This window comes from Cydia pomonella, chromosome 6, assembly GCF_033807575.1.
Source record: "Cydia pomonella isolate Wapato2018A chromosome 6, ilCydPomo1, whole genome shotgun sequence".
In the NCBI taxonomy this organism is placed as follows: domain Eukaryota; kingdom Metazoa; phylum Arthropoda; class Insecta; order Lepidoptera; family Tortricidae; genus Cydia; species Cydia pomonella.
The window spans coordinates 13208551-13221555 of NC_084708.1; the positions used below are offsets into that span (position 1 = coordinate 13208551).

General features: G+C 38.8%; 1 protein-coding gene across 3 annotated transcripts in view; it reads left to right on the forward strand.

Annotated features, from left to right (window-relative positions):
- Positions 1-13005, forward strand: part of LOC133519016 (protein grainyhead) — a 167132-nt gene that overhangs the window by 107891 nt on the left and 46236 nt on the right. For 2 of the 3 annotated variants that reach the window (XM_061852866.1, XM_061852867.1), the window contains exons 4-5: positions 9908-10076; positions 10420-10842. In XM_061852866.1, coding sequence (XP_061708850.1) covers positions 9908-10076; positions 10420-10842 — 592 coding nt within the window. The remainder of the gene's footprint in view (positions 1-9907; positions 10077-10419; positions 10843-13005) is intronic. The other variant, XM_061852868.1, reaches the window with a different exon arrangement.

The window sequence follows — 13005 nt, forward strand, 5'->3', positions numbered from 1 at the left end:
GACGGCTAGAAACGAGTGTTACGGGCTCGAATCTCGCCCGGTGACTAATTTATTTTATTTTATATGTTCAAGTTTACATATATTTTTTTTAATTTTTATTGTTTTAGACAAGTTTAATTTGGTAAAAAAAATGTATTTAAGATTATCACCTATACACCACCATATTACAATAAATAGTTATATAACCGAGCAAAGCTCGGTCGCCCAGGTATACATACTTAAATAGATTAATATGTACATAGAAAACATGCATAACCCATGAACAAATATTTGTGATAACCCCCATCTTCGTAGGTCCAGCTACTGACTGGGCTTGAAGTCCGTTAAGATCATTTTCAGTGTCAAAGCATGTTCATGAACAAAGTCATGTTCAGATATTTTTGAGGTACCTTTATCGTTCCAACATATCTGGTGAAGACTGTAATGGACATTATAAATTACTTATATGAAAATGTAATCTTCATAAAAAGTGGAGGGTGTAAAAGTGCGCGGTGGAACATTGCGATGGAGTGGGCCTCCTACATAACACCTCACACGTCGAGGGGCCGGGCCACAGGGACAAGTCGCCCTCAATTCTGGCGCGCGGATGGAATGTGACGGCGGCCAGATTCGGCTCGTCATTCTCGTCACCGTTTACAGGAGTGCATAAATACAAATAATGACAATAGACGGATGTGGCTGGAAGCGGCTCACATTGACAAGGACGCCCAGGACTTGTCTGGTGCATTGTCGATGCGCGGCCCACGCGACGCGCTACGATGAGCGCGCTATTGCTCATTCATACATTCAAAATTATAACGAATGCTCGCTCACCCGCGCCCGCTGCCCGCTCCCCGTGCTGTGTCTCTTTATGCGTTTGTATGCAAATTCCCCTTTAGTTGAGCGCCAGGTTCATCGTCAGGTTCGGCTTGCAGTGTTTGTTGTCTAAATCGCTCGTATTATTTGAATTGAATGCTCAATATACTTAGACACGGACTAGTTCCATCTTTATAAATATCCTCGAGATCAGTCGTAGGCGTGAGCATGTTTCGTAAACGCGTTGCGTATTGCGCGGGCGCAGCTAGTGCTAGCCTCCGTTATAGCCAGGACTTCGGATATTATAGCTGTTAAGTTGAAACGGGCGGCTATAACCATTAATATAACTTGGACGCTGTCGAATGCTAACTCTAAGATTAGCATAGAAACGCGCGGCGGGATGTCTCGGGGAGGGGCGCGCCCTTTGACCCTGTCACTGTTCACACTCACCACTAACGGGAAAACATTTTCTCTTCTCTCCGGGTCACTTTATTACATTACATTAATATTTGAATTACCTATGGAAGTATATAAATGAAGGTAATAGCAATGCAATAAAATATAACAAAAAATACTTTTCAGTGGGATTTCTTATACGCTAAATTACGAAGGTTCGACGAAGCCACTGTCCGCGCGTTAATTAATCCTGTATCGACATTTCGTTAATTATAAAATTTCCATTTTTGTTATGACCCTAAAACTCGGAATAAATTATCTTCTATAAACCAATTAAGCATTGTAATGCATCAGTTATTATTTTTTTATGAGAGTCAGGATAAATATAATACCTACCTCTGTTGGGCATTAATTGGTAGATTAAGTTTTTTATTTATTTTGCAGTTTTATAATGAAAATACAAGTGCAAAACTAAAATGTAATACAAAATGTTTCATAAATATATCCCTGGTTGTGCGAGGCTCGGTAATGCCACGGCAAAAACTCAGGAGCTGGAACCGTGTGACCCATTTAGGACCGAACCGGTTCTCTCTTGACGATCCGACTGTATTGTTAATAGCAAAGCAGTTAATACCATTCAATTCCCTTGGAAACACCCAACCCCCTTATAAGATAATGCATAAAAAAGATAGGAACATCGTTATGTCCCTGGCCGGCCATCACGTAGCGAAATATCAAATCGGGGCTGACCATTCTTCTTGACCATTCTTTATCATGCGAACATTCCCATTGAAATGGTCAGCTAAAGAATTTGAACTAACAGTCGTTACACATGCGAATTATTATTAGCAATATTACTCACAGTCATGCTGATTTATTTTTATTATTACTTGTTCGCTATTTTCGGTTAATTAGGATCAGAGAAATGTTTAACGGCTTATTAATCACCGTTACGGCTCTGCGTAACCAAAAGCTCTTTAATGGCTTAGACAAATGGCGAAATCGTTTTCAATTAAAGTTTTTGATAATGTATTAGTTCCGTGAGAAAAGTAGCAATAAACCTACATTTAGCGGAATGATATATTCAAATAGCATTGATATTACGATGCGGGCATCCGCTGCAAGCGCCTCCTCCTCGGCGCGGTCTCCATCGCGCGATAGATTCTAATCTATTCGTCAAGCAACGGATAAACTGTCGCCGCGGGAGATACCGCGCGCGATACCACTACCAAGTGTTCATTCACTTCATTATCTCACTGGTATTCTTCATCATTAAACTTCTTTACATTTTCCAACAGCTAGTTTGTTGCATGATCGACATCTACTTTGCCGGTAGTTATTATTTGTAAACTAAACATTATTATGCTATATTATACTTGTATGAATCACTTTCGACTACATTATGCTTTAACTAGTAATTGATTCTTACATTATTGGATAATTATTATTCTAAGAAACGGCCCAATTCGAAGAATAATTAAGACATGTTTAAGATCTTAGAAAGATCGATAACTAAACGACATGTCAAAATTGACGTTTATTTCGATTCCGCTGTGATCCCAATAAGATCTATCTACGATATTTTTAACGTCAAAGTGACATTGGTTGCCCGAATCGTGCTGCGTCTGTCAATTATACGACATACTAACGATATCTAAATGAGAACTTATCTAAACCAGAACTCATCGTTATAAGTTATCGTATCTCATTCTTCGAATCGGGCTGATAGTCGTCATTGGATATATTGGAGCAAAGAAAGCGCTCACAAATACTTAGATGAACACCACTAGTGTTAGAGTGCATAATCAAACATTTCTGTACATTCTGAGGATAAATATTTCTTATGGCGACAGTAATAATTATTGAAAACACAAATCACAACACTATGGTAGAGGATACTAAAAAGTTTATCATATTTGTGATTCATAGGAGATTTTTCAATCAGTGTGTCTCTGAGTTGATGCTTAGGATAGGGTTGCTCATGCGCACCCCTTGCATCGCATTGTCGCGATCTCGTCATGTGTGAAAGGGTGTTAAGTAAACATTGCAAATAATTATAATGGCAATTGCATCCGCGCGTATTCCGATTTGCTTTGATAAGAAAATAGTTATTTGCATGTAAAATGTAGCAGTCGGATGCTAGAGGTGTTCATTCTTATCCTTTTATTACCGGCACTGTTATGGTAATCATTTGCAACATGACACTGATATCTGATCTAAACTTTAGGATTCGGGTTCGTAACGGATTCCTTTCTATTCCTTATCAAAAATGAATTTATGTTGGCTAGTAGGTAAGTTTTGGAATTAATACAATTACTTCCTTGGCAACAGTAAGGTTCAGATACTGATCTTTTATAAACTACCAATAACATCGAAGTAGACACTTTAGGAACGAACGTACCAACTTGTTGAATTTCTGTTATATCACAGCCGTCATATACTTAATGATGTTCGAAAGTTCGGTGTGTAAATAATAACTGTTTATCATGTTTCAAGTTTTCGGGTGACTATTGTAATAACTCCTAAGTAGGCACCTAACAAAGAATTTTGTACCCTATAGTTCGTGTCATCCACGATGACGCGCAGATTTGTCAAATATAACCTTCAAATACGTGACAATACGATTCAAAGCAAGCGTCGTCGTGAATTACATTATCTATACGAAGCTTCGGTTGATATGATTTATATTAAACCTGTGACTAATAAACGCTTACTAGACTTCATTAATGATACATATGCCAATTTCTAGACGAGTTTTTGTTTGTAAAATGTATCTAATAGCATCACCGTTTATAAACAGACTAGGTACTTACTAGCTACTTGTTTTTTATGTGAATCGAAAGTGGTTAACGAGTGGCATGGAAGCAAGTAACAAGTTATGATGTTATTATTCCTAAATAATCGTGTATGTTAGAGGGGACATAAGCATTGAAACAGGTCACATTCGGCGGATGTGTTGGTTATTGAAGAAAATACTCATTAAGAGGAGAAAAAAATTATATAATATACCAATATTAGCGAGCCATTACCAGCATAAGCCAATATTGCTTGTTTGCCACCGACGTCGTATAAAAAAAAAATAGCCACTCTAATGATTCTGATTTTAACAAAAGACGTCCAGTACAGATATTCGATAGCGAGACGTGACGTACCACGTGTAGAAAACGGTTTTTGATTGAAAAATCTGAAGCATATCTTTTTTTTTGGACTCAATTTAAAGAAGACTTAATGAGCTTTTTAATTAATACTAAACAATCTGATCATTTTCCTATAAAATGCAGATTAGAAGTAATTCACTTTCCGGTAAGAAATTAATTTGAATACTTACGGCATTTTAAAAATACACAACAGCTTTTCATTTTCACACACCTTGTAAAGTAACAGATAAAAAATACTTTAGTTATGACGATGTAGTTAAAACATTTTTTAAATGTTGTCACGTTAGTAGTTTGTATTTTGAAAACAGTTTATACTGTACTATCTGTTTAGCCATTTAAAGATAAAAAATAAAAAAAAACCACATGCACTTCGTTAGGTAGCTACCACAATAATTTTAGAGATGCGCAATATTGGAAGGTCTACCTATCATGTGAGTGGAAAGTAAGTAAGTTTTTATACAAAGTATCTTCCACTAGTGTTATTTGAAATAGTACCCAGTGATATAGGTTTAGCTGAAATTATCACAGATTAAAAGTAACTTTTAAATCAGAATAATTCGTTCAAATTACCGTAATAAGAAAGAAGCCTACTCATAGTGTTGTGTTCCTGCCGGTGAGTAAGGTTGCCAGAGCTCAACGGGGGGGGGGGGGGGTCGGCAACGCGTATGTAACTCCTCTGGAGTTGCAGGCGTACATAGGCTACGGAGACTGCTTAACATCAGGCGGGCCGTATGCTTGTTTGCCACCGACGTAGTTTTAAAAAAAAAAAAAGAAGCAGAATCATATTGCAATGACTAGTTTGGTAAAGTGCATCGGGAAATAAAAATGGCTTGATATTTTTAATTGCTGGTTCATAATCATGTCTAAGTATTAACTAAAAAATCTTAGTTGCATCTTCTAACAAAGAATGGGGATGGGAAATAGAGCTCGAAGGGATGAACATAATATGTACCTATTTCAGTGCGAGTCGTTTCATTGCAGTGTTGCTTGGATTATTCTTCGAACTTACATACTGCTAGACACATGCCTCGTTACAATGGATGACGTCTCGCGAGCTTGGGTCGCGATAGCAAGCTTGGCCGCGAGCGAAGTTGGCGGTCGTGTCTCGAGGCGCCGCCGCGACTCAGCTGTCAGCGGAGCGCGCTTTGTGTAACGTTTTTGCAAGGCGCCAACAATAAACGACAAGCAAACATCGCTTTATGTTCCACTCGCATGAATAACGATATCTATGCCACTTCATTTCGTAGCCCGAACCCTCATTTTCATAAAATTTATTTGAATATCTTCTACATAGTTGTCGGTATTCCGTACGATCGACGGTGCAGTCCACATCTGGCCTAACCGGCGGCGGCGCCGCCGCCAAAATAATCCGTGAAACAAATTCGCGCCGCATCTCTCTTGTGTAGAAACACTGTCGACGTATCCCGAAACATTCTACACACGCGGTTTATCTTATCGGATGAGCGATTTCACACTCGTCGTGTTTCTCTTACAAATCGCTTTCATAAATCGTTAAGTATGAGCAAAGCGAGAATTGCAATCGGACACGGGCGGCGGCGAGCGAGCGAGCTTGCGGGAGGTCGCGCGTCCCGACCAATTCGGACGCATGAAATAGTGCGGCGCGAGACTCTTATCTAAAATAAACATCTGAACGCCAATGAAACTTGTCTTCAATTATCATAAATCGGCGCGCACTGACATCGCAGTGCCGACGAAAACCGCGCCTGCGCTCGGCGTGCGGAGTCTATGGAGGTGGCCGCATCGCTAACAAATCAAACAAATGTGCAGCCGTTCCTATAAGTATTCCGTGGGGCGAATGTTTTCACTAAAAAATATAAATATATTACAAATTATTTCCCTGGAATATTTTACTAAGTAGGTTTGCCTGCATATTCTTGACAGAGTTACGAATTTCCAAGAAACAGCATTCCTCTCTTAAAATGGGTATTGGGTATGTAAGTGATGTGTAATACATACGTGAGTAGCTACCTCTGCACATATAAGTATATCAGTAATATTAAGAATATGGGTATACATGTATTTAAAGTATAAGTTAAGAATTGAATTTAAAAATATTATAAGCATTCTACACTCCCGCAAGTGTATTTAATTAAATATTTTTTAGGGGATAATTTCACACAGGTCGACTTAATCCCAAACTAAGCAAGGCTATACTATGACTATGACTATGGCTGTACTATGACTTAAAAGCCAATTTAGGGAGCATTATTTGAATCTCAAAAATCTGACCCTGGCTTAACAATGATATGCTATCTCCCAAATGTATTCATCGGGGAAAAACACACCTTTTGAGCACCCTACTATCAAGAAGCATTGGCATTGGGAATGAATGTGCAGATATTAATTTAGACCCTTTAGGCTAATTTATGTTTAGTTTTCGTCTTGAATGTAAGTATGTATGTTCCCTTTATACGGTTACAGATTTTAATTGTTGGTATATCTACGGTTCAAGCTAATTTGGTGGTCAATACTAACGCTATGACATCTCCAATGTAAAGTAAACCCAAAATGGCTCAACAATTAAAGTCCCTAACTGTACCATTACTTTCATAAATATATGATTGCGAATTTCCAGTGCTGTCAAATTAATATCAAACGAATGCCGCCCTAGTACTTTTCAGTCTTACCAGTCATGCCATTTATGGTTCTACGAGTATTAGTTTACGAACTTTGTTAAATATATTCCTTAAATTAAGGCAATTTGTAAACATTGGTACCTACCTAACATCATATTGGATATAGAAGCTTTTAAAAGGTCACCATATTGAATAAGTATTAACAAAAGATATTTACAATAAAATCTACCATTAAAAAAAACATGTAAAATGTTGGCCATGGCGTGGCCGTTTCGCTACCGTCACATGGGCGTAAGGTGAAAAAATTATTCATTATTCATTATTTTTTATTATACAATATTTCTTGAAGTAACGAAACGGTCAAGCTACATATTTTGACTAAAGTGTAGTTTGTGAAGTTAGAAGCTTGGCTCTGCTAGAGATCTGGTAACTTTTTTAACAGTGCGAGCTTTATGTTTTTGATGTAATTTCACTTTTAATTTTATAATTTAAAGGGTTGGGGGTGATATACTATTAAAAATTCTGAAATACGTATCTGGGGGCATATAAATTTCAACCCCTTTTTCCCCCTAACGCCCTTTTCCACCCCCTTTCACGCTTACAGGTTGATCTTGGGGTAAAAAAAATTGTATCCTTCCCCACAACAAAAACGATCTACATACCAAATTTCAACTTAATCGGTTCAGCGGTTATTGATTCCCCATACAAAATTCCACTCCCTTTTCACCCCCTTCGGAACTAATAATTTCAAGTTTTGAATTTTTTTGTTGTTTGTGTACTAATATTATCTTACATACCAAATTTCAGCTTCCTAGGACTTCAGGAAGTACCCTAAGGGTTTTGATGATCATCAGTGAGTAAGTGAGTCAGTGACGAAATCGGGGCTTTTTAGATATGAATAAAATCTCACTTAAGTATGTTTTCTTAAGTATGAGAGCTGTGCAATTGAATTTTTTTATGCTTAATAAGTCAACTATTGACATTATATCCCGAGAATTTTGTTTATCTGGTATAATCCAAACCCAAGTTATGAGGTATTAAATATGTTAAAAGGGGTCACTCACGTTTTCGACTTGAAATACGTGAGTGACCCATTTTAACATATTTAATATGTCTGTGTCTCACGGAAGTTTTGTAACCGAGTTATGAGGGTACAAAAAAGGACGAAGCGCTTCGAGCAAAGTCGGCAGTGCCGCCTTCGCTTTACTCGTCATGGCGGGGGCACTACCGTGCCCCCAGATATTTTAATACATAGGTATGAGTAGCATCTACCTATATATTGGTAAAAATAAAGAATTACTTACAGTAAACTAGTAATGTACTTAAGATTAACATACAATTTAAAAAGCATTTCCAGATAAAATGTACTTTTTAAGAGTTTGCAAGTTTAGTATTTTCCTTAAAAAATACTGAGAAAATACCTATAGTCTGTTTATTTACATACTTGTATTTAGCTTCACCGGGTATACATATACGCTATTGTTTGTAGGTATATATCTTTGTTCATTCATTTTCAGCTGAATTTTGGAGTAAGGTCAAAGTTTAGGTTTAGTAGGAAGATTGGGTATACGAGCCCTCTAAAAGCGCACCAGAGAGTAGAACAGCTACACTCTGTTAACGGTAGTACTTAAAAACTACTCCAGAACACCTTTGTTTTGCTGTGGCCGGAATCGGTCAGGAGTATCATCATCTTCAAGGTCAAAGTTGGTAAGACCGTCTATCAGGTAAGATCATCTACAAGCTCTTTCGTCGCTTCTCTACTTTCAGAGGGTTAGCAGAGCACAAGGAACGAAGCTCTTACTTGCTGACTGTCGGATCGATGTTACGAACTATACTTACGTCAAACATTTGCTGAAGATACGATATGGATTAGATATGTCAATGTCAAAAGTGAGGTTTTTTTTAGATTTCAGAAACTGAAAGTTACAAATACCGTATGTCTGAGCGAAGTACGTTTTCAAACACGAAAGTTCTTGCTTCATGACGGTCTTCCAGCCAAAAATGTTGTAGGTATGTCGGTCTTCGCCCCATTGACCTTACTTCCTTAATTCCGATTAGGATTATAATACAATGTATGTTAACATGAAGCTGATCTGATGATGCAGTCGGAAGGTAGCAGCAAACGGAACTCGTCGGTGGAAAAACACAAACACATCGAGTTTAGGTGCATGAGTAAGGTCTCGAGAAGTAGTTACTTATATTTAAGTATAAAATACTACGCCATACATTTTCTATGCAAGAAACAAATGAGCATTCTATACTGTTTCCTATAGACAGTACTTCACCATCATGCACATGACATGTAACTTGTCGTTATAAATAAATTATTTGTATTTGTAATAAATAAATAAACAGACTATAGGTAATTCTTATTTAAATAGCGTTCTGTACTGTTTCCTATAGATAGTACTTCATAATCAAAATAAAAAACAGACTATAGGTAATTCTTATTTTACTGAAATTAAAAAGTGTTCCCGTTTTTTATTTAGACTTGACTGTTTTACAAAATGAGCAGTTACCAATAGTAAAAAAATTGAAAAGAAGCTAAGATTAAAATTGTGATCACTTCTTATTAATTACTTAGTAAATACTATCATTTGTATACAAAAAAGTATTTTTTTCGAATACGCCCTTAAATTGTGAGATTAGGGAAGAAATAGGTAGATACTTCTTTTATACAGTTGGGAATGTGTTAAGTATTTCTTGAAATTGTAGGTACCTATTTCGTTATACTTGTCATTCTGTTGAAAATTTAATATTAAAGTAATTGTTAAGCCGATGATGATTGTTTGTGGAATGTAAATTATCAATCTAACAGTTAGCGCAGTTGCAGGATAATGATAGCGCGAACTGTAACTTATCAACTGTAACGACGCTGCGCATTGCGCTGTGCGAGGTCGCGGCACGAGTAGCGCGCGCGCAGCGTTTGCGGCGCCAATCACCGCTATCTCCCCTCCGCAGGGCCGGATCGGCGCTGAAGGCGGCCAATGGCGCGCACGGGGCGGAGCTGGGCGAGCTCTCCGGGCTGCTACACGCGGGGCTCGTGAAGCGCGAGCCCGAGGACCTGAGCCGCAAGGTGGCCGACGAGCCCGAGCCGCACGCGCACGCGCTCAAGCCGCCGCGACACAAGGTGCGTCACACGTCCGCACGCCGCCGTCGCGCGCGCACGCACTCACACACTCCTTACCGGTTACTCATGTATTATTTATCGCGGTCTTTATACGATGCGCCGGGCTTCGTGCTCGCGACGCACTAGCCGCGCCCGCCCGCGCCCTAACCCGCTTTACCCTGATGCACCCTATCCCCAGGACCTGTATACTCATCCGGGATTATTCATGTGAACGTGTCACCGACCATAAACCTTAGTGTACGTGAAGCTGTGAACTGTGCTTCGACGCGGCATGTACGCGTCGACGTTGCGGAGCGGACAGTTGTCGTGGGAGAACGCGTGTAACAGACGCGTGTGTCCGCAGGTGGCGGTGGGCGAGGTGAGCGAGGCGGCGTCGCCGTCGCCGGTGCCGTCGCGTGCCTCCTCGGCCGGCTCGCTGCTGCCGGACGCCGCCATGTACGCAGCGCAGATGTTCGCGCCGCCCGGCACCCCGAGCCCGACGCCCTATGGCGATCAGTACTCGCGGCAGCCCTCCAGTGCCGCCTTCGCCGCTGAGCCCTACTACAGAGAGTACTTTGTGGGTGAAGGCTACCAACAGAGGTCCGCGCCGCCCTATGGGGACGCAGAAGCGGCGCCAGGTTCGGCTTTCGGCGAACGGTACGCGGCGCCACGCTACCACAGCAAGAGCGTGATCGCGGCGGCCGGGCTCACCGTGGACCTGCCCTCGCCGGACAGTGGAATTGGCGCTGATGCTGTCACCCCCAGGGATCACACCGCCGTTCAACAGGTCGGTGCACACCCGGGCGCGGGCGGGCGGGATGCTTACACCACACCACTCACCACTTTATCACACACAACACATTTATATGTATGTATAGGTAGTCGTGCTTGTTTACAATATCGTGTTAGAACTCAATATATTATTATCCTTTCTATTTATAACGGTAGTACATTTCATTTTCTATGTTTAGGTCTTATTAGTTGACAACATTCTAGGCAGGTACACCTTACAACAAAATGTCGGTCGGTAGATACTGGTATGCAGATAAGTGTTATTTCACTAATTAAGTCATCAAAGCCCACCCGCGCTCAGCTCTAATTACCAATATTTATTCAACGCTGATAACCTTATAAGTTAGTGCCGAACCATGCCTTTAGTTTATGTTTTTATTTTAATTACTTTTATATAAATAGGTACCAAAAATGTATGCTAAAAGGATTTCTAATCAGCAAATTGAATGCATATCAATTCCAATAAGATTTCAAATTTTCATCTTATTATATTTGTTGATTTAACACGGTTCTATTGGAATGTAAGCAATGATTATTAGTAAGTAGGTACTTTTTAAATACTTATGAAGTGCATTGATGTAATTGCTCTTTGAATCAGACAATGGCTTGCCGCAGCGTAACCTTCGGGGTCAATCATGTGCCTACCTGGAGGGTTTCCGAGCATTAACAATGTTAGCGAAAATTAAAATAACAAATGGACCAGACTATAACCCAGTTAGGTGATAAGCTGTTTTGAAGGACGGTTTTCAGGGCGCGGTGCGCACGAAGTAGGCAACTGACAACCTAGCACCACTATGACACCGGATTGAGTTTATTAATTTGCCTCTTATTGAACCGACTCGAGCTTGCAATTCAGTCTGACACTATATAAATTTCGCTTGATGTTTACTGTCACCTTACTGAGCGAAATATGAGCTAATCAAATTGAATGAGAGCAATAGTAAAATGTAAAATATACGGCGGCGCCACTAACTCAATTGTAAAGTTTACTTAGTGCACGTGGGGCATGGCCTGTTAGTAGAATATGCAATTCTCAGCGCATTAATTGCTCGATTATTGTTTACGTTTGCGGGACCACTCAATCAAGTCGTTATTGCATAGAAAACTGATAGTAATGACACCTATACAAGTATACAAGTATGGGCTTATGAAGCAGAACCTAGGAATACCAATATTAATCTTTCGATTGAGTCTAATTTGTGCAGCAGCATAGCCAGTCTTTTTTAACGATCATATCTCGAAAATAGGAGGAATATTGTTTTACTACTTAACAATTTATAACGATCAGTTTTAACATTTGTATCTAATTTAATTACCTTTTCTTCTAATGCGTTTATGAATTATTTATATACCATTTTTTTCATTTCTAACTAGCACTTCGTATTATTTTCTTTATATATATATATATATATATATATATGTTATACCTTTCGTTAATAGTTTGTTTAGGTTATATAGAGATACGATATTGTTTTCAATAAAAAAAAAATCCATAGTAAATGCATCCTTTGAGAAACTGACAGGTACATAATAAATATCTAAACAGCTAGAAACAAATAAACAAAAAAGTAGATGTATAAATGTATTGAAATAACGTCATACCTGCAAATAGCAGATAACTACTTAATGCCGATGACACACTTACAATGAAATTTTAATGAGAAACCATTATCATAAATTAGTTGCCAATTGGACTTTATTCACGGAAGATTTCGACATAAAACATTAGTGTAACAGAGTATCTCTCAAAACACCCGTTCGTGTAATTGGTTATTTATCAAAGCAATATCCGTTTGACGGGAAAACTCGCGAGACGTTAATTACGCCCCACCTCCACGCCCTTTGAATTAACTTGAGTTAAAATATCCATAACAGTTATACTCTTATTTAAACCATTTAAGATATATTTAAATATACGCTGACTTCGTACCTAGGTATCTATCTCATCATGAAAATATTAACATAGTAATTATATTGTATACTTATCTACACAGCCTAACTACACTGAATTTGCTGGGTGTGATTTGAGGAAATCTAAGTTATTTAAAACATTTGAACTTTGCTCACTAATTTATAGATGAGATAATCAAATATTTAATTAAGATAGTGATTAACATAATTTATTAGGCAAATATTGGCAAAAATTATTAATCCCCAG